The sequence below is a fragment of the Lynx rufus genome, unplaced genomic scaffold (genome assembly GCF_022079265.1).
Source record: "Lynx rufus isolate CCGP_SWC_20201006 ecotype Redwood Valley unplaced genomic scaffold, mLynRuf1.p SCAF_7, whole genome shotgun sequence".
NCBI lineage: Eukaryota > Metazoa > Chordata > Mammalia > Carnivora > Felidae > Lynx > Lynx rufus.
Window position 1 is genome coordinate 35852130 of NW_025814889.1, and position 22870 is coordinate 35874999.

The 22870-nt window shown below is 42.5% G+C and overlaps 1 protein-coding gene across 1 annotated transcript in view; it reads left to right on the top strand.

The window, feature by feature from the left end:
* Window positions 1-22870, top strand: part of CACNA2D4 (calcium voltage-gated channel auxiliary subunit alpha2delta 4) — a 111500-nt gene that overhangs the window by 29886 nt on the left and 58744 nt on the right. The window contains exons 13-22 of the mRNA XM_047066487.1: window positions 41-174; window positions 1920-1997; window positions 2786-2866; window positions 3429-3503; window positions 6646-6732; window positions 7275-7346; window positions 18374-18435; window positions 19706-19773; window positions 22025-22070; window positions 22164-22261. Coding sequence (XP_046922443.1) covers window positions 41-174; window positions 1920-1997; window positions 2786-2866; window positions 3429-3503; window positions 6646-6732; window positions 7275-7346; window positions 18374-18435; window positions 19706-19773; window positions 22025-22070; window positions 22164-22261 — 801 coding nt within the window. The remainder of the gene's footprint in view (window positions 1-40; window positions 175-1919; window positions 1998-2785; window positions 2867-3428; window positions 3504-6645; window positions 6733-7274; window positions 7347-18373; window positions 18436-19705; window positions 19774-22024; window positions 22071-22163; window positions 22262-22870) is intronic.

Sequence of the window (22870 nt, forward strand, 5' to 3'; positions counted from 1 at the left end):
CCCCAGCTTTTCACAACCACACAACCCTTTCCTCTGCCAGGCTACTATACACAGATCTCCACACTGGCAGATGCACAGGAGAACGTGATGGAGTACCTGCACGTGCTCAGCCGCCCCATGGTCATCAACCATGACCATGACATCACCTGGACAGAAGCCTACATGGACAGCAAGGTGGGGGCCTGACCCTGCTCCAGAGTTAGGGGCCCCAGGGAGTAATAGGTAACTTCCTGGGTCAGGAGAGGGGTGAGCAGAGCATCTCCTCAGGAGATGGCGTGAAGGGGTGAATACCTTCAGCCCACTAGAAGACCCATTGTCTGTATGCTACCCCCAGAGGCCCAGAAACCCCGTGAGCAGACATGCCCAAGGCTATTCTCCATGGATAGAACCCCTTTTCTCCAGACTTGTGCCTCCCTTCTTCCCATTGTCCTCACCTCCCTCATTGTTCTTCTCTCCTACCTGTTTCAGGAAGAAAGATAGCCAACCAGTAATTCAAGATACTATGGCTTCATCAGGTGCTCCCCTTCCTGCACTTTCAGAGACTGCCTGTGGGTTGCAGTGATTTACACAAAGGAATAGATAGCCAAAGTAGATGAGATGTGTGGGGGCAAGAGGGACCTTCCTGGCACTTTTCAAATCATATCACATACATAGCCACCTGCTTCAGTGGTAAAGTCTCAGACTAGGATTGAGAGAGACCTGAACATAAGTGGCTTAAATAAGAGAAAAGTGTACTTCTCTCTCATGTAAAAGAACTTTAGAGGTGGCATCCCAGAGCTGATGAGGAGCTTCCTGGTCATCAGGGACCCAGGCTGCTTCTTGCATCCCCTTGGTCAACCCCAGGGTCCTCCTGGTTCCAGTAGCTACTAAAACATTAGTTAACTGAAACTACTCACTTTCAGAAAACCTTACTTCCAAACTCTAAAGTGAAAAATCAGATAAGGAAGGGGAAGAGACTTGATGGTTAATGATCTTTGCATAGTATAATGAATATAGACAATATCTTACTATAATTATGTAATGTAAATAACATCACTACAATGGCAATCATGTGACAATATGTAAATGTATCAAAGCAACACCATAAGTTTACACAATATTATATGTCAAATATATTCAATTTTTTAAAAGTTATTCATTCTCCAAGAAAGTATACTATAGACTTCCATGGCTCAGCACCCTCCTTTGGTTGATCCTGATGAAGATCACACATATTAAATATACCTGTGCATGCCACCTGTGAGGACCTATCTTCATGATAAAGTGGGGTGCTTGTGCAGAGCCCCTTCCAAGGAGGCTGAAGGGGGCTGCACAATGAGATGAGGCAGTCAGGGAGGAGGGCCATTTGGGAGGTGTGGAATGATGTGGCTCTGGTGTTCTGAGTGACGAAGAGGTTGTGGGTCTGTCCCATGTGTGTTGGGAGTGACCCTGAGGTCAGCTACAACTATGCCTGCCCTTGAGCTATGCTTCCTCATGCATGTGCTTGTGTTTGTGGGTGGCTCTGTGTCAATGTCCTTCTCCCTCTTAACTGCTCTGGGCTGTCATTTGGATCCATAGCAGAGATTTCTGGGCATGTGTGTGATGTGCCCCTTCCATGGCTCATGCTCATCGTTGGCATGGCCAAGACAAGAGTACTTCATGAGCATGTTTGGGAGCTGGGTTGTGGGCTCTGGAGTTTTGACACTTGTCCTGGTTTAGGACTATCGTTGCTAAGAGACACTGGCCTGGTCCCCTTTCCAGCCCACCTCTCTCCTTCAGCATTTCTGCCAGCTGTCCTTTTGCAGAGAAGGGGAACCTCACTTGTGGTTTCGTCTTCCTGTTGGAAGGTGACACTTCAGCGATAGTTGACATTGGTGACTGTGGGTCCTCCACACTATGGACTCTGAGATCTCTGTCCTTTGCTCTTTCCTCCCTGGCAGTTATTCACTTCACAGGCACAGAGCTTGATGCTCCTCACCACTGTGGCCATGCCAGTCTTCAGCAAGAAGAATGAAACGGTGAGTGGCTGCTCTCTGAGAAGTTCTAGCAGATTTTAAAAGTTGGGGTCCCTGGCTGGCATCATTAGACCAATGGTTCTTGATTGGATGGGCATCAGAACCACCTCAGAAGGGTTTTATATTCAGATTCCAAGCCCTATGCCCAACCATTTATATCAGAATCTCTTGGTTGGGAGGGGAGTGAGGGTGGGAGGTGGAGTGGGGTCCATATTTCCCAAACTCACCCCTTGATTCTGCTTAGTCATTTTGGGGTTGTCTTATTTCTCTGCACATGGGACCACTGTCCTGAGGATATAAGGCTAGAAAAGTCACCTGACAACTTTCTGGCAAAACAACACTTAGCCTACCAGTTTGGACAGCCTCTAATTTGTAAAGGCCTCTGGTAAAGGACTTTCTAGAACCTTCCATCCTCTATCTGGTCAGAAAATGTTTCCTTATAGGCCTTGTGTGTTCAGAGCATCCATAGATTATGGTCCTTCAGATTCTGATACTCAGCCTCTGCTATGAAAATTAATATTTTATTCAACTTTGTATTTCTTTTAAATATTATGATTTAAATATTAATACTGGAAATTAATCTTCCCTGCAGCTGAGATTTCTCCTGGGGCCTCTTCCGGTAGGTTCTAGATTTTTATTCCAGAGAGCTCAGCCTAAAATCCAACTGCAGAGGAAGGGTCATATAAGGAAGTGGCTTATATCTTCCAGGTTCTGGGAAGGCCAAGGGTCCAGTCCAGCCCTGTGCACAGGGAAGCCTGGCCTCCCCCTGAACCAGGTATTTTTCTTTCCAGCGATCCCATGGCATTCTTCTGGGTGTGGTGGGCTCTGATGTGGCCCTGAGAGAGCTGATGAAACTGGCACCCCGGTACAAGGTGAGCCTGGATCAGATGCCTGAGTGGGGGGTCACAGGCTCCCTGGGAGCTGTGCTACGAGGCTCAGGAGTCTTTTTGCAGGCATTGCAGCCAAGCCCAGAGTTGGGATGGGGCCCCTCAATCCCACCCCACAGAGAAGTACAGGCACTGAGCCTGGTGGCAGTGGTTTGGATTTCTGGGACCCTGTGTCACCACCAGCTCTGACTTGCTCTGTGGGCTTCAGAAAGTTCTTTCCCTTCCTGGTGCCTCAGTTTTCAATCTGCTCCTCCATGCCATGCAGTCCTGTTTGGGGAACAAATGAGATTAAATCATCAAAGCACCTAGATAGAGCATGTGATGGGGAAGAGGCTGAGTAATGATATGCATTATTGTGGCTGCTACAAACACTAAAACTTAGAAAGGAATTCAGAATCAATGGCTAGAAGCAGTTATATTCTTATTTGAAAAACTCACTGCTGTGAGCTGCCATCTTTAATAGTCCTGCAATCCAACCCTCACCCAGCTCCAGTTCTCCAGCCCAAACAACAGGTCTGATGCCCCTCAATCCCTGTTGTTTTGGCAGCTCGGAGTGCATGGATATGCCTTTCTGAACACTAACAATGGCTACATTCTCTCACATCCTGACCTCCGACCCCTGGTAGGTACAGATCTTACTTGCATTGGGATCTTAACTATATGGGATTTGGGGACAGTTCATAAAATCAGTTAAAACAATGAACACACATTGGGCTCCATTTAAGAACCCAATGGATAATATAAGAAAAAAAATTTAAGTCATGGTTTCCGTCTTCAAACTGTTTGTAATCTAGCAGGAAAGACAAAACAAAAAAATAGGTGAACTGATTAATGAACAGTCCAGAAAGCATATAATGAAATGTGCAGTTTTCCCTGAAGGACAAGCTTCCACTTACATTCCTGTCACTGCCTCAGTTGATCCACACTCCTCTTGGAGTCTTACAGTGGTATCAGCAGAACTCCAGGGACTGCCCCCTCCTCAAGGGGGTGTGAACATTGAGTTAACAATAAAAATGGCAAGGGAAGAGTCTCATGAGAGGTGGGGGGGGAGGGGCAGTAAAGCTGAGGCTCCCCAGAGTTTGTCTTGGGATGATATGTTCCTTAGCACTCCTGCCTCCTTCCTAGCTCGCTCCATCCTGATGCATGGGGCTGGGAACATTTTCACATGCATTCAGAACAACTGATGACCAAAAAATTTGCATCATTCTATCTAAAAGTTCTGCCTCCAGGGCTAGGGGCTCCCTGATGCCTCTGGTCTGGGCACTTGGCTGCTATTGATGACAATGGCCACACCTTTCAGTGTGATTGTTCAGGGAAGTAGGAAGAAGGCAGTTAAGTCCTACAGGAACCATAGCCCTTTCCCCTTAAAGTCTCACACTAAATTGAAATGGCAGCTGAAGACAATACCAAGCAGAGCATCTTTGTGAGAACTTACTAAGGGGCTCATCTGCCCCAGGTACCACTTGAAGAAATCATTCTAAGCCAAATTCCATTTCAATTTGGTTCAGATAGATACTGAGTGTCCATAAAGCAACTGACTGAGCTATTTAAGGCAAAATATAGAAGTTCATAGTAGAGATCAGGGCACACTGGAAGCCATGTTGTCTTCCCAATTCAGACTCTACTGGGCAAGCATCTGAACCCATAATGGGTCACTGACCTCTACCAGTGGGTTCTATAGGGAGCATTCCCAGTGGCAATAAGATGATTCACTAGGAAAAAAAAATAATATGTCAATCATGGAGCTGACTTGTAAAATTGAAGGGCAATGGTCAGAAACTCATCGGTCACCATCTATATAATCTAGATGAATATAAGACTTCAACCAATCAATTAATATTGTGGACCTACTGGGTGCCTGACCTTATAACACTCTGGGAATACTATAAATAGAAGGTTATGTCTAATTAAGGAAATAGAGTATACACAAATAGACTTGAACAAATGAAATGATTAGAGAAAAATAGCATGTAGGATATTATTACATAACAAACATTATTATGTAAAGCCACCATGATGAGATTCCTAAGGAAAGCACTATCAATTTGTGGTAGGTATTAAGAAGAATAACAGTGAAGTTAAAAAATAAAAATAATAGAGGATTTGCCTAGTAATAAACTGAAAGTGGATCAAGAGCCATACTTCTGGCCTGAAATCTCTCTGTCTGTGCTCCAAGTTATACAAAGTAGAACTGTGGTTTTAATAAAATGAGCTAAAGATGATCTTTCATGTATCAGGAATTAGAAAATAGAAATGAATGACGAGTATTGCACCTTACTCAAAAGAAACAGATCTGGTGTAAAATATGGCAGGGCAGTGCTGTTTGCTATAAGCACAGCATCACCAAGGCCAAGAACAGAAGCATCATCCAAGCATGGGTGCAGAGAAAAAGAGAAGAATGAAAGAATACTACTGGGGCCATTATCATGCAAATCTCCCAGAAACAAGGTGACACTTTCTTGAAAAAAGAAAAAACTGGCAGAAGCAAGATACACAGTGATAGGGGACTTCAGTCTTTTAAGCATCTTCAGGGCCCCATTCTGCTAAAAGTAGACCCTCTGATTCTTAATTTACCCTGACAATAAACCATCCTGTTTCCTTTTTTGATCTATTATTAAACTAAGCCTGGGAAGTGCTGCCAACCTAGTAGCAGATACCTTGACAATATCTGTCTTGGTATCAGAGAGAGGGTGGCAGGGAGAGATGGAAGTCAGGGCCAAAAAACAACAACATTCAAAGACTTGATTAATGGCTCTATGTCAAGCTGGAGGGAGGTCTTTATTAGGCACTGTAGAATCTGCCTGTCCTTGGCTTTGTCCCATTCAAGAATTCAATCAACAAGATGAAAACATAGAAATCAGATGACACCAAGTCTGGAAGGTGTGGATAATACATTAAGGGAGGAAATTAGTATTCAGGCAGTATTATAAACAATGGGCTGAAACTAACAAGATGAATATATTAGGATGCATGGAAAGTTCTGCAAAATATTCAATGCTCAAGCATAATATTGAAAAGATGCAATTTAACAGTGTACCATGTGAGGAAGGCCAAGGGCACTTAACTGACTGAAAACTCTATTTGGGCCATTAGGGCAGTGTAGCTGCCCTGAAAATCCAGTAGAATCAGAGGCAGCAGTCAAAGCCATATGATATTTTGGTCCACACAGGTCACACCCACACTACACTGGTCAGAACCCCATCTAAAATATTGACTTTCATCCTGGGCACTTCATTTTCGGAATGACATGGACAAAGTAGAGCATATTCAGAGGGACCTGAGGGATCTACAACCTGAGAATGTTTAGCTTATAGAAGTGAAGTCAGGAGTAACAAGCACCTTCCAAACCTTTAGAGTTGTCAGGTGGAAAACATTATATGCAGCTCCAGGGAAAGAATAAGACCAATGGGTAAAAGTAACAAGGAGCCAGATTTCAGCTCTGTATGGGGAAGAGCTTTCTAACGATTTAGAGCTGTCCAAAACCAAAACAGGCTGACTCACAAAATAGGGAGCTCCTCATCATGGGAAATACTCACTCAGAGGCCGTGAGACCATCTGTCACAAATGTTGGGAAGGGAAATGCTGCATCAGCTGGAAGGTTGACCCAGATAACCTTTAGTATATGTGCTGCCGAAGCGAGCACGACCCAGATAACCTTTAAAGAATCACTGAGATTCTTTGATTTTATGAATATATCTGTAAGGCTTTATAGCAGGGCCTTATGTTTTAACCTCATGTCTTTCTTCATGACCTGCCCACTCCAGTACAGAGACGGGAAGAAACTCAAACCCAAACCTAACTACAACAGCGTGGATCTCTCTGAAGTGGAGTGGGAAGACCGAGCTGAAACTGTGAGTGGGGAAAGCAGGAGAAATAGAAGCTGGTGTAGCTCTACAGCCAGTACTCAGGCCAGCTGTGGGGCCATGAGCTCTGAGACCACCCTGTTCCTCCCCATGGAGGCTTTCCAAGTCCAGACCAGAAGCAGTTCTGTATTACTGCTGTAATAACATAGCAGTATCTTACTGAATCCCAGGGGGTGCTGAGGCTGAATGAGCCATGTCTGTAAACCACAGAGGCTGAGCTCCAGTGGTATTTCATTCTGACTTTTGGGGTCAATAGCTCATTCAGAAAAAATTGTGTCTCAGTAATATGGCACTATGTTCTCTCATACATCAGTGTACTTGGGAGCATTATCTCGGTGAATGTCTGGAACTATAAGCGGAGTGGAACCTAGAATCATATCTATGTTCCCTCCTGTGTATTCTGCTTAAAGGAAAAAGGGAAGAACTGAAACTATTCCTAGGGATCACCTCCAGTCTGGTCAATAAAGCTCAGTGCCTTCCGCCCTCCAGTGTGAGCCAGGGAACTAATACCATTATCTTTCCTCTTGAAGCTGAGAACAGCCATGATCAATGGGGAAACAGGGTCTCTCTCTATGGACGTGAAGGTTCCACTGGACAAAGGGGTAAGGTGCTCGAAGGAAAGAACCAGGGTCTGGTACCAGGAAGGCAGCTTCCCAGTTGATTGAGATTTGGGGAGGTGACAAGGGACTTTGACCTAGCTTAATTAGAGCTTAAGTCTTGAGTGCGTGCTGTAGTCTATGGGGCTTGACTAGAGAGTATATCCAAAATGTGCATCAACCCCAGAGAAACATCAGGCCACAAAATGATCAGTTCTTTGGAGACTACCAAGAGAAGCATTAGGTTTAGCTCAAGGCATTTACAACGCTTTTTTCTTCCTGATGCTGCCTGCTATTTGGCTTTTTTGTTGTTTGTTATGGAAAGAGGAAAAGCGACAGTTAATTTTATAAATTGTTAGCAACTCTTGAAATCGTGTTATATGGGAAGAGGTTGAAAATAATTGCCACTCCTTAGAGCTGATTTTCATCCACTGTAACCACAGATAGTCAAGAATCAATACACTCACTGATGCCATTGCTGTCTTCCCAGATCTACACATCATTTATAAAAGATCATTTCATCTTCTCATTTAAAAGGTTCCACTGCATTTGTGGTGAATTTTCATTGTCCCTTGACATATTTACAAATGTCACCTCCTCCCTCACAACCACCCCCACCTCCTCCTCTTGTTGCCCATCTGCCTCAGCTAAAAGAACACAGGCATCTGTCTGCAACAATTAGACCCAAGTTCTTCCACAAACACAAACCTCCATGGAAGCCAAACAAGAAAGCATTGGAAAGGAAAAGCAATTCATTGCATTCCCTTTAGACACATGGGCTGAATTTCACTGGAACCAGTATCTGATTTCTGTGGCAGTTGCCTGCTTTTTATAAGCTCTCGGCTGAGAAGAGCCTCCTTTAGGCAGACTGGACAATATCAATGATGTCACCAGTTATAGCAGCTCTTTCTCCTGATCCAAAAGAGTAAAGGTTTCTTCCATGTACCTCCACCTTTATCCCAACAGACTCCTGCTTACATGCATGAAGGAGCTCTTCCTTAGCCCAGCCCAACCAAAACATTTCAGGTAGCTATAATGAAAATTTTAACATGCACATGGCAGACAGCAACTCCCAGATAGATTGGAATATAGCTATACTATATCTAATTCAGACTGACTTACAAAGTAGGTACAGTGTGTCTTCTATTCTTTCCTCCCAGTGCCCAATGTTCTCATGCTGCCTTCACACTTCTCAAAGCTACCAATTGAGCAAGAGTTCTAACCAGATCCAGACAGTCTGAACTTCTCCTCAAATTTCTGCCCATCCCTTTGAAATGTGTTCATTGCTGATAATAAACCATCCAGGTCAAATGTGCTATTTAACAAAAGCTTCCAGACATGTGGGTGCTTTAACATGAAATAGGGTGATGCTGATCATGATCATGATATAATGCACATTTCATAGCACACAGGTGTTCATGCCTTACTACTACTAATAATAACAATAGTGTAGCTAACATTTATTTGAAACTTGACTAAGCATGTTATAAGTATTCACTTAACATTCACAATCCTATGAAGTATATACTATCCTATCCCCATTTTATAGATGAGGAAATTTAGAGAGGCTAAAAACTTGCCCAGTCATCTAGATGATTAATTGCAAAGCCCTCATGTGTCTGATTCTAGACCACACACTCTTTTTTTTTTTTCTGAGAGAGAGAGAGAGAGAGAGAGAGAGAGATTGAGAGAGAGAATCTTAAGCAGGCTCCGCACCCAGACTGGAGCCCGACATGGAGCTTGATTCCACGACCCTGGGATCGTGACCTGAGCTGATTTCAAGAGTCAGATGCTTAACCAACTGAGCCACTTAGGCACCCCTAGACCCCACACTCTTAACCACTAATGTTTAAGGCTTTTTTGTAGGAGTAGCCCTGAATTCTCTACTCACTCTCCAGCCTTAAAGACTTCCCAAGAGTCTCTTTAGAATTCTGTTTCCATCTTTAAAATTCATTGTCTTCTCCTCTCCCTCCACCTCATTATATCATAACTCAACTCTAATCTTTCATCTCTTTACTTCCATGCTCAGAAGCCATCACACCTGCACTGTGTGTGTAGGACATTTTGCTATGTGGCCACTACTGTGGTATCCAGCCTCCTGCTGCTCTGATCTATTATGAGGCCACTCTGCGATGTTGCTACATTTTTTTCACTACCAATTGCTCTGTCTGCCCAATGTGTCTTCTCTTTTTAAGAGTCACAGACAGTTCTATTGTTTTCTCGCCTGCCACTCTATCCCATCCTTCACAGCTCAGTGGTGTGTCTCACCTCACAAACTCGTTCCTCACTAGAAACACTCTTCATATCTAGGCCAAGGGAAGCTTTCTTAAAGCATTGTGGGAATATCTGTCATCATTCAACCCATCCTTCTGGCAGGTGTAGTTTGTTTTGTTGTTTTCTCTAGGGGATTTTACATGTATCCTTACTTCCCATGGATCAATTTAGACCTTTTTTCCTAAACACCAGACAGGTAAGTATGGTGGCATTCACAAGACAGTAATGGCAACCCAGCAAGATTTAGAGCAGGGCTGACAAACTCAAAAACCTATGGGGTCAGATAGGCTGTGTTCAGAAATGTGAGTAATAGAGACAAGCCTCAGTATTTGTGGTTCTGGGAACTGAAGAGTTACATGTATCATCTAAAGGAGACAACTAAGAATCTGTATTTTTTAATGTGCATTTAATTCCAAAAATATTGAAAAAACAATCTGGGCCAATATCTAAGATATCAAATTGAAAGGAGTCCAGCTTTGGCTTGTAGGCCTCCTATTGGCCATTTTGATAGCTCTCTGTTTTCCCCAAAATGTGGACCAGTAATAGGTATCATAATTTCTAAACCATCAGTAGCATCCTGGGCAGATATCCTAAGCCATGTTTAAAAGAAAAGACAGGGACACCTAAGTGGCTTAGTCAGTTGAGTGTCCAACTCTTGGTTTCAGCTCAGGTCATGATCATGGGATCAAGCCCTGCATCAGGCTCCTCACTGAGCATAGAGTCTGCTTAAGAGTCTCTCTCTCTCTCTCTCTCTCTCTCTCTCTCTTTCTCTTTCCCTTTCTCTTTCTCTCTCCCCCACTCACACACACACTTTCAAAGAATAAAAGGAAGGAAGGAATGAAGTTCATTAGTTTCATTTAAAACTTTATTTTAAAAAAAAGAAAAAGAAAGAAAAAACAGGTAAAATATCCTGAAGTATCTTATCTGGCACGCTTTTTATCATTTTCATCTTGTTTGATAGTTTAGAACAAATAATTAGCAGTGGGAGAGGAAGAGAGACAGACAGTGTTCTTTACTAGCCTTTAGATTTTTCCAAGTTAGCCCTGCTGATGGGTGCATGGTGTGTATACACACACACACACACACACACACACCAGCAACTGACATAGTCAGTTAGGACAGATTTGCCGCATATTCCTCCAGTACCTTCTAATCCCTATGCACTGGATTCAGGGGGGTAGCTCTGTAGCACTTTCTCATTCTCTCTGTGTGTTACACACTCACTCATTCACTTTTTTTCCAGCAAAGGAAGGCAATCTATTAAAGGAGGAGATTGTTCTGACACCTCTTTACTCATATTTTCCAAACCTCTCCAGTTCTTTCTTTCTGTTAACAAGATTCAGAGACAGCACCACTCCTCTCTTCCTTTTGCCTCAGCCTTAAAAGATTATCTCAAAGTTATGATTCTAGTTATGAGGGAGCAGCTTGCAATAGACTAATTCTCCAGTATATAACAATTATAAATTTGAACAAAATATTAAAAAACAAACATTTAAGGACATGCGAAAGTGGCCAAAAGCAGGCAGAAGCAAGGGTTGAAGAAGCTTCAACCCTTGAATCAAGAGAACTACACTGGGTGAAACACACATTTATGTGTTTTTTTTTTCTTAAGGGATGCCCCAGTCTGTTTAAATGAAATAGCTATAATTCAAGCAGAAAGCTATAGTTACCATCTTGAAGTATCAACTAACAGAACTTGGGCTCTCAGAGTGTATTGAAATGAAAGAAAATACCCTAGAAATAAGGGATCCTACAGGTGGGCTGGCCCTAATATATATAAACAAACTCCTCTCAAATTCTTGACTGACCTTAAAGTACATATACGCAGGGGAGACTCTAAGTACCCAGGGGAAAGCAACAGTTGAAAGAGTTGAAAATCAGAACAAGGATTTCAACTGTTGCCTATGGTAATGAAGACAGTTTGGAGTCTAAGTCACACCAAGGTGAAGAGGCATGGTAAATACCTCAGGATTTTCTTTGAAAGCACAGAAGAGTTATACTTTAGGAGCAAAAACTATGTCCCAAGACCAAGAGATTCACTCTAGACCTAAAGACAAAGTTGAAACAGACCCACCCTAACAAAAATGTAAATCCAAGCCTCCACATGCTCAAGGTGATCAGCTAATTATTTATCTGCTGATTAAAATAAAAATCAACACTTGTCAGAGGAAGACAAGGTATCTCCAACCTATTCTTTACAATAGCCAGTATAGCATAAAAATTAGCAGGTGCATGAAGAAAAAGGAAAATGTGACACATAGTTAAAAGAAAAAGCAGTCTTAGAAACTGACCCAGAGATGACCAGCTGTTGGATTAGAAGGACTTTATAGCAGATATAACACATTTGCACAAGGAATTAAAGGGCAGTCAGAATGAATGAATGAATGGAGAGTCTCAGCAGAGAAATGGTTGGGGTTTAATCAAAGTAGGTCCACTACAAGTGATATGAATATAGGGTTTTATTCCAGGGGTTAAACATTATGAGATTGTTATTGCTGGTAAAGAAGTTTGTAAGGCTGGTGTCTCTGCATCTAGTGGTGAGTTTGAAGTCATCATAGGTCAGTAGGACTAGCAATTTGAAAGGAAAGCTGGATGAAATGGTGGGGTGGGGGTAGTGCAGGAGAGAGAACAAGAACAGATTGAAACCCATGAGGAAAAATAGGAAGCATAACCACAACTAAAACCCACATCTGTCTCTCACTACCTCTAATCTCAAGGATATGGGCAATCTGCAAGAAAAAGCTAATGCCATTCATGTGGAGCTGCACAGTCACCAGGCTCAGATTTCAGGAAAGCTGAAGGAGGAGATCCAGTGGCAGCTGGGGAAAGTTTCTGTTGGGAAAGCCCAGAGATCAGAGCAAGCTGCAAGTGCTCGATATACTATACTTACCTTTAGCGTGTAAAATGGCTGCTACTTCCCTTCTGCCTTACAAATCTCATGCAAACTTCTCTCTTGGCCAGCCCTAACTTGGAACCATTCAGGGAAGTAAGTCTGGAAATGTAGATCCAGCTTAGTTAATTTGACACAGTATATAAAACCACCACAAGAACCAAGTGGAAATTCTAAAACTGATGAGTACAATATCTGAAATGAAATTTTTACTGGATGGGCTTATCAGCAGTTGGAGGAAAAAAGGACAGTGAATTTGAAGACAGATAAATAGAAATTATCCATTCTGAAGAACAAAGAAAATTTTGAAAAAATGTTTGAAAAAAAAATTATCCCTCAGTTACCTATGGTCTAGCATTATGTCCTTAGAGTCCCAGAAGAAGGGAGAAGAAATGGAACAAAGGTATTTGCAAAAAAGAATTCCCCAGATATCTTGAATTTGGTGAAAAACATCACCCAGAAGATATAAAATTTTCAGCAACCCCCCAAGCAGATAAAAAGAAAAAGAAACCACATCTAGGCTCACCATAATATACCAGCTGAAAATCAAAGATATAGGAAAGTCTTAAAAGAAGCTAGAGGAAAGCAGTAATAAAATTATGGCTGACTTCTCATCAAAAACAATATAAAATAAAATGTTTTAAATGCCAAAAGGAAAAAAAAACTCTCAACCCAAATTTCTATGTATGGAGAAAATATCCTTCCAAAAGATGTGTATTTAGACATTTTCTTATAAAAGAGAACAGAGTTTATCACCATCAGATCTGCCCTATAAGAAATGCTTAAGGAAGTTCTTGAGGCTGAAGAAAAATGACACAGATGGAAACTCAGATCTATATGAGGAAATGAACAGCACTGGAAATGGTAAATGTGTGCACTAATATGAGACTTTTTTTGAACTCCTCAAAAAGACAACTATTTAAAGCAAAGGTTTTGACATTGTATTGTAGGGCTTATAATGTACCCAAGTATAAGATAAATGGCAATGATAGCACATAGTGGAATTATCCCAAGAATGTAAGGCTAGTTTGACATTCAAAAAAGTCAGTCAATTAATGTAATTCATTACATTAACAGCATAAGGGGAAAGCGCCATATGGTCATCTCAATAGATGCTGAAAAAGCATTTGACAAAATTTAACTGGAAACAAAAGGAAACTTCTTCAATCTGGTAAAAGCCATCTATGAAAAGGCTAACTTTAAATGGTGGAATATTAAACACTTTCTCCCGAAAAGTGTGAACAAAGGAAAGATGTCTGCTTTCACCACCTCTGTTCAACATTGCACTGGACCCTGCAAGGATCTATCCTTACAATAGGTAAGGAAACAAAAGGCACAAAAATTACAAAGGAAGAAGTAAAACTGTCTTTATTCATAGACAAGATGATTGTTTACACAGAAAATTCCAAGAATCTGCAAAACAACTACTAGAACTAACAGATAAATTTAGCAAGTTGACAGAACACAAGATCAATACTATAAAAATCAATTGCATTATATATATCAGCAAACAATTGGAAATAAATTATTTTTAATTTCAAATTTCAATAGCATCAAACAACATAAAAAACTTACGAATAAATTTAACAAAGTCGTATATGACCTCTACGCTCAAAACTGCATAATGTTGCAGAAAGAATGTCAAAAAGTTAAATTAATAAAAAGATATAACCATGTTTACAGGTTGTTAGTCAATATTGCTAAGTCATCCATTCTCCATCCATCAGACTGACCAGTAGATCCAATACAATCCCAATCAAAATTTGAACAGACTTATTCTAGATATAGCATAAGAAGTGAACAGGAGAAGGTGATTCTAAAACCTATATGAAAATGTAAAGGACCTAAATAATGCCCAAAATGACCTTGAAAAATAAGAACAAATTTAGATGGTTCGTACTATGTGATTTCAAAACTGACTGTAAACCTATAGTAGCCAAGCAGGGTGGTATTGACATAAAAATAGACAAAATAGGGGCACCTGGGTGGCTCAGTCAGTTAAGCTCCTGTGACTCTTGATCTCAGCTTAGGCCATGATCTCATGGTTCATGAGATCGAGCCCCACACTGGGCTCTGCACTGACAGCACAGATCCTGCTTGGGATTCTTTCCCTCTCTCTGTCCCTCCCCTGCTTGTGCTCTCTAAACAAACAAACAAAAAGAACCCAGAATAGACAAACGGATAGAGAATCCAGAAATAAACTTACATATTGTCAACTGATTTTCAACAAAGCCACCTTGTCAAATCAATGTAGAAAGGAAAGTCTTTTTAACAAATGGTGCTGGAACTACTAAGTAAATGTATGAAAAAAATAAATAGTGAGCCATATCTCACACCATAAAAAAAAATTAACTTGAGGGGCACCTGCATGGCTCAGTCAGTTGAGTGTAGGATTCTTGATTTCAGGTCAGGCCATGATCTCACACAGTTCATGGACTTGAGCCCCATGACGGGCTCCAGCCACTCTGGCAGTGCACAGCCTGCTTGAGATTCTCACTCTCCCTCTCTCTGCTCCTCCCCTGCTCTCTCTCAAAATGAATAAACTTAAAAAAAATTTTTTAAAGAAAAATTAATTTGAGATGGATCATAGCCTCAATGTAAAAGCAATAATTGTTAGTCTTCTATAAGAAAACATAGAAGATCTTTACGACCTGAAGTTATCCAAAGGTTTCTCTTTTTTTTTAAGTTTATTTATTTACTTGGAGAGAGAGTGGGGGGTGGGGGGAAGAGCAGAGAGAGAGGGAGAGAAAATCCCAAGCAGGCTCCACACTGTCAGCATAGAGCCCAGTGTGGGGCTTAGTCTCACGAACTGTGAGATCATGACCTGAGCCAAAACCAAGCGTCAGAGGCTTGACTGACTGAACCACCCAGGCACCCTTATCCAAAGATTTCTTAGATAAAACATGAAGAACACGAAACATAAAATAAGATTTGATAAATTGTATTTCATCAAAAGCAACAAGTTCTGCTCATCAAAAGGCACCATTAAGAAAATGAAAAAGCAAGGCTCAGACTGTGTCCAGAATACATAAAGAACTTGTACAGATTGTTAACAAAAAGACTAACAACCCAATAAAAAAATGGGCAAAATACTTGAGCAGACCCTATGCATCCTTAGTCATCAAGGAAATGCAAACTAAAGCTGCAGTCAGTTTCCATTCCATACCTTCTGCTAGAATTTAAAGGACAGATAACACCACATCCTGGCAAAGATGTAGAGAAATTGGAACTCATATATTGCTAGTGGAAGTATAATAAAAACAACTTTGGAAGATTGTTTGGCAGTTTTTTATGAAGGCAAACACTTTTAGCATATCACCCAGAAATTCCATTCCTAGGTATTTATCAGGCAAAATAAAAACATGTCCACAAGAAGACTTGTCAATAATATTTGGAGCAGCTAAAGCTGCTCAGTATAGCCCCACACTGGAAACACTCCAGATGCCCATCAATAGGTGAATATTAAGGCAAGCTGGCATGCCCACACACTGGAGCGCTACTTAGCAACAGAAGGAAACACACTGCTGATACACACAACACGGGTGGTCTTAAAGATGTTATGTTGTGCAAAAGAAGCCAAGCACAAAAGGTACACACTTCAAGGACAGACAAACCTAATGTAAAGTGATAGAATTCAGAACAGAGTTCACCCTTGGAGGGGTGGGGTGGGGATGGGCTGGAAGGAGGCAAAGAGATTTTTAGAAGATGCAAATATTCCGTATCTTGACTGGGAGGTAACTACATGGGTATATATATATTATCAAAACTAATGGAAGAATACACTTAAGATCTGTACATTTTGCCTTTTTCTTTAATAAATCAAAAAAGGAGGGGCCCCTGGGTGGCTCAGTCAGTTAAGCGTCCGACTCTTGGTTTCAGCCCAGGTCATGATCTTGGTTTCATAAGGTCAAGCCCCGCATTGGGCTCTGCACTGGCAGCATGAGGCATGCTTAGGATTCTCACTCTCCCTCTCTCTCTGTGCCCCGCCCCAACTTGCACTGTCTCTGTCTCTCTCAAAATAAATTTAAAAAAATCAAAAAAGGAAAATTTTTTTTCAATATATGAAGTTTATTGTCAAATTGGTTTCCATACAACACCCAGTGCTCATCCCAAAAGGTGCCCTCCTCAATACCCATCACCCACCCTCCCCTCCCTCCCACCCCCCATCAACCCTCAGTTTGTTCTCAGTTTTTAAGAGTCTCTTATGCTTTAGCTCTCTTCCACTCTAACCTCTTTTTTTTTCCTTCCCCTCCCCCATGGGTTTCTGTTAAGTTTCTCAGGATCCACATAAGAGTGAAACCACATGGTATCTGTCTTTCTCTGTATGGCTTATTTCACTTAGCATCACACTCTCCAATTCCATCCATGTTGCTACAAAGGGCCATATTTCATTCTTTCTCATTGCCACATAGTACTACTCCATTGTGTATATAAACCACAATTTTTTTATCCATTCATCAGTTGATGGACATTTAGTCTCTTTCCATAATTTGGCTATTGTTGAGAGTGCTGCTATAAACATTGGGGTACAAGTGCCCCTATGCATCAGTACTCCTGTATCCCTTGGGTAAATTCCTAGCAGAGCTATTGCTGGGTCATAGGGTAGGTCTATTTTTAATTTTTTGAGGAACCTCCACACTGTTTAAAAAAGGAAAAATTTTAAAGGTAATCTCCAGTTCTGACCCTCAAGCCAGCCCCATCTTGGAACACTAGGCTCCTGAGGCCACCACAGCCCTTCCTGGCCCCCGACTGCCCCAGCACCACTGTGAGGGAGGCTCTGACTGAGACAGTGGAGGCAGGAACATTGTGGGGATGAGGCTGGTGCTGGAGAACTGTTCATTCAGGTTTGATCTAAAGCTGGTTTCTTCCAGAAACAAACTTTTTTGCCACCCAAATTCCACTGCACCCCCTTCGGACATCTTATTCTAAAAGCCAGAAAGAAGTGAAGGGAATAAGAACATGTGGCTTTCCCAACAGCATAAACTTCTCATGGACAGGACAATCCACAGGACTTCAGACCCCAGAGCAAATCCTGCTCTTCCCTGGACCCACCCCTATCCATTAAAGTCACACTCACCACCTCATGGCAGCCTTATGCATGGGGTGCTATTATTAATCCTGATTTACAAATGAGAATTCTGAAGCTTAGAATTGAAGTGAAACAGATCACCCAAGAGCACACAGCTTGTAAGTGGCCGAGGTGGCTCTAAATCCAGGTCTGCCTGATGCCCAGCCCAGGCCCTGAACCACCATGTGAACTACCTGATGCCCTAACTTACACAATTCTACTGAAACTGAAAAGATGGCAGCTTTGAAAGGAAAAAGAAGTTGTAAAAGAGTGACGTAGCTCTGGGAAGGGGTTAGTGGAGGGAATCATGCTCCCTCTCCCTCGGCTGTATTCCAGAAAGGGGGAGGTTGTAGGTGGGTCATACACAAATGAGCTCCAGAAGATTTTAGCACTAGCTGGTCCTGTATGAACGCTAGCATCGCTGTCCACACCTGCACTGTTCAATACAGTAGCCACTAGCCATGTTGGCTATCTAAATTTGTATGAACTCAACTAAAACTTAAAACTTCAGTCCCTCAGTTGCACATTTCAAGCACACAATAGCCTCACATGGCTAACAGCCACTTCGTGGGACAGCAAGGATGTAGACATTGGTCCTTTAATCAGGCAGCCCCAAGGCTACAGCCTGCTGGGCCTGGTGGTCAACAAGGTGAGGCATGCCCCTGGCAGTCAGGGAAAGGGGTCAGAGGTGAAGGAAGTGGCACAGAGACAATGAAAGCCAAGGGCATTAGGTGAGGAGGTAAGTGGCATGGTCAGGCACTTCTCTCTCCAGCAAACCTCCTTTTCTTTTCTCTCTTTCAGAAGAGAGTTCTTTTCCTGACCAATGACTACTTCTTCACCGACATCAGTGACACACCTTTCAGGTGAGGGACCCATGTTTTATTTGGAAGGGAGAGGTGGGATGGCTGGAACATAAATTCCAATAACTCCAAGCAGAAATTCCAGGTCTGGGGAATGAATTTACTCATATTTAGTTGGCAATTTTATGGTAACAGAAAAAAAACCCAGGCTTGCCTTCAGGAAACTTGAGGTCTAGACCTGCTTTGCCAGTGTATCCTACTTTGCAGGGTCTGGAGCCAAACTGCCTGGGTTTGGGTCCCAATTGCACCCCTAGCAGGCTGTGTGACCTTAGTCAAGTTACTTAACTTCTCTTTGCCTTTGACTCTTGTTTGTAAAATGAAGGTAAAAATAGTAGCTACTTCTTTGTGGTTTGTAGGACATAATCTACTTAAAGATCTTAAAGCGATGCAATGTAAAAGATTGTAAGATGAAAGATCAAATCTGAAAATCTCTTTGGTTCCTTCCAACTGTTGTCAACATGAGGCATTATACAGCTTAGGAAACAAATAGCCCTTATCTCTGAATTACCTCATTTCTCAATAAAGTGTGGTGCCCAACCTGACTGCTCATTAGAATACCTGAGGAATTTTGCAAAACTGTCAATGCCCTGGCTCCATCCAAACAAATGAACTCAGAATTTCTAGGATATACCTGTAATTCGATATTCAGCAAACATTAACAGCAGTGTTTTACTAGGAGAGAGAGGAGGGCATGGTGGTGTTCACCAGGCAGGAAAGCAGTCTCCTATTTGTGAAAGCCTGTGAGACATAGAAACCTCTCCACATTTCAGGAGGTCCCTGAGAGGTTTTGGATGAATCTTGTCTAAAATGGTAGGTGATGGGGCATCTGGGTGGCTCAGTTAGTTGATTGTCCAACTTCGGCTCAGGTCATGATCTCACAGTTCATGGGTTCGAGCCCCGCGTCGGGCTCTGTGCTGACAGCTCAGAGCCTGGAGCCTGCGTTGGGTCTGTGTCTCCCTCTCTCTCTCTGTCCCTAACCCACTCACATTCTGTCTCTGTCTCTCTCAAAAATAAGTAAACATTAAAAAAAATTTTTTTAATAAATAAAATTAAATGGTAGCTGATGGGGCTCTTGACCTACAGAACTGAGAGTCCTTCTCAGGAAGAGAGGTTGATGGAAGCATAGAACTGCTGCTTTAGTTCTAGAGGAGACAACGTGTGAGGCCAGGGGCAACATTCATAGAGTCCAAGTTGCTGAAGGCCAAGGAAGTAGGCTGGACATTGCTTGGCCCTTGTTGCTGCTGAGCACTTGTGTTCTCTGTTCTCCCCATAGCCTGGGAGTGGTGCTGTCCAGGGGCCATGGAGAGTACATCCTCCTGGGGAACACAACTGTGGAAGAAGGTGGGTCTGTGCCCAGTACTGGTGGGCAGTGTGGGAGGAAAATGGATTCTCCTGGGACACTGAGCAGGGCCAGCCTGGGGCAGAGCCAGAGTCTCCCAGGTCCTGGACTTGAGCAAACTCTTATAGCAAGGCTGCCTGGTGAGAAGGGGTCTGTGTGTCCTGTGTACCAGGGCTGCAGGATCTGTCAGTCGGTTGTCAAAGCCGGCAAAGCCTAGGACTTGCCGTTGTGGAAAGCTTTGGTGGACCAGAAGAGGTAGGTCAACGGGATATGTTTCTTTTTGAACAAAGCTGAATTTCACCTAAGTCATGACAAAGGAGGCCGGAAAGAGTAAAGGAGCAAATCTGTAGCCGTTGGATAAGGCTAACAAAACAAAGTACCACCAACTGGGTGGCATAAGCAACAGAAATGCTTTCTCTTGCAGTTCTGGAGGCCATGCCCCCTCCAACACCTCCAGAGCAGGATCCTTCCTGGCCTCTACCTCCTGATTGCCCCAGGCATTTCTTGACTTGAAGCTACAGTTCTTCAGTCTCTGTCCTCACCATCACATGTAGCTTCTCATCTGTGTCTCTCTATTTAACCTTGTACAAGGACACCAGTCATATTGGATTAGGGCCTACCCTAATGACTTCATCTTAACTTGATACGTGCCATGACATTATTTCCAAATAAGGTCACATTCACAAGTAGTGGGGTTCATACTTCAACATATCTTTTGGGGGGGACACAGCTGAACCCATAGTAGGGAACTTATGGGAAGTGAACTGAGAGGGGCAGCAAGGAATGGTGGGGAAGGATGGGGGACAAGGTCCCCACCCTCCCTAACCCAACCTGTTCTTTACTTACAGCTGCCTGAGCACGTTGAGAGAACAAAACTAATATCCGGGATTCAGGGATATCTCAGGAAGTCCTGGGATGGTTTGGTCACAGTTCCATTTAACACCCACATTCTGTCCATTCTTCCTTTATCATCTCTTGAGTGCATCTCATGTCTCCATATCCCTGCCAGCGCCCTAGTCATTGTCACCTCTCTCCTGGATAACCACAGCAGCCTCCAACTGGTCTCCCTGCCTCTCTCTTCCTGTAAATCTCTGCCAGAGAGATCCATCTAGAAATGCCAGATCAGATTGTGTCACTGCTAAATGACCTTTAATGGCCTTCTAGGGTTTTTTTTCTATTTTTGGTCATTTCTCCATACACTAAGCTTTAAGATCTTCCCATGTGCTTTGCTCTCCCCTGAAATGCTCTCTTCTCCAGTGCCCACCCTCTTAGCCCACCTAACTTGGACCCACTCTTCATGTCCCAGTGTAGATGTCACTTTTCCAGCAGCTGTCCTTGGCAGACCCCCTGTGCCCAGCCACATGCTCCCATGTGACCCCTGCATTCACCCTTTCACAGCATACATCCATGGCATTAGACCACACTCCTTCCCTGTCTTCCACTGTCCCCAAAACGATCAAACTCCCTGGGCCTCCATGGTGCATTCTCTCTTCCTATACTTTTCTTTCTGTACTTAGATATTCTCAGGGCACATTCCTGCAGGGGACAGAGACCAACTTCCATGGGTTAGACCAACCAGTGATCCAAGGACTTGGAATTATGGACTCAACCAGGCTTACTGTGGGGAAAGGAGCATCACCCTGTAGCTATTTGCCTTATGTCTATGTCAGTCCAGTACCCTTTTTAATAACTCCACAAATTTCCCCTTTGTATTCCTATAATCCTTTCCTTCAATTTAACAAACCTCAATTGAGCACCTATTTTTGAGGACTGAGTAGGTGCTCAGTAGGGCAATTGTTCATTTACTCATTCAATCAACAAACATACACTGAGCACACGGTTAGTGTAGGTACAGCAAGAGGCTACAGAGATTACACAAAACAGACTTGGCCCATCTCTGAGTTCTACTTTTGACTGGCCATTTAACTCAGTTGGGTACAATGCAGACAATGAAGCAAAAACCACTGGTTTCAAAGTATCAGCTCTTTGAGAGATCCAAATAGGTGGGATTTGGACACAAGACAATGGGAAGAAAAAGCATTTCAGGAAGCAGGAGCAACATGGACAAAGGCATGATTTGTACAAACCCAGCACCATCCTATGGGTTGAGTCCCTACTCCGAGCTGAGAACAAGGAAGAATAAAACCCAGTCCTTCCCTAGAGAAGCTTCCTGGCAGTTGTTTGTAAACAATTCAGGTGCACATCCTCACAACAGTGGGTGAGCACCGTACTGAGTGTGAACTCTGGTTTCAGGCCTGCATGACTTGCTTCACCCAGATCTGACCCTAGCCAGTGACTGGTAAGTGGGAAATTCACTGTTCACGAAGAGTAGAGAATGGGAAGGAGAAAGGTGGAATTTTCTTGAGGTAACATTGATTCTCCTGGGCTCCAGGATCTACTGCATCACAGATATCGACCCAGACCATCGGAAGCTCAGCCAGCTGGAGGCCATAGTCCGCTTCCTGACAGGGGAGGACCCAGATCTGGAGTGTGAGTGCTGACCCCGCCCACCGAGGACTTTCTTTTTTCTTTTTTTTTTTCTTTCTTTACTTATTTATTTATTTTATTTATTTTTTTAATTTACATCCAAGTTAGTTAACATATAGTGCAATAATGGTTTCAGGAGTAGAATCTAGTGATTTGTCCCTTATGTATAACACCCAGTGCTCATCCCAACAGGTGTCTTCCTTAATGACCCTTACCCATTTAGCCCATCCTCCCACCCATAACCTCTCCAGCAACCCTCAGTTTGTTCTCTGTATTTTAAGAGTCTCTTATGTTTTGTCTACTTTTTTCTTTTTTTAAAAATTTGACTACATGTGAGTTTTAATATGCCATTTATCAAAAATAATATAAGAAATTTAAGTGAAATCAAAAAAAATACACTAACCTTGATGGGTAAGGTCTTGACGTGTGGTTCTTTTTAAGTGTTGACTTGTTGACATCTTATCACATTCATTATCACTGTCAACTTTTTTTAGTTCTAATTAACATAAGTATTATATTAGTGTCAGGTGTACAATATAGTGATTCAACAACTCTATATATTACTCAGTGATCATCATGATAAATGTACTCTTTAATCCCCATCGCCTATTT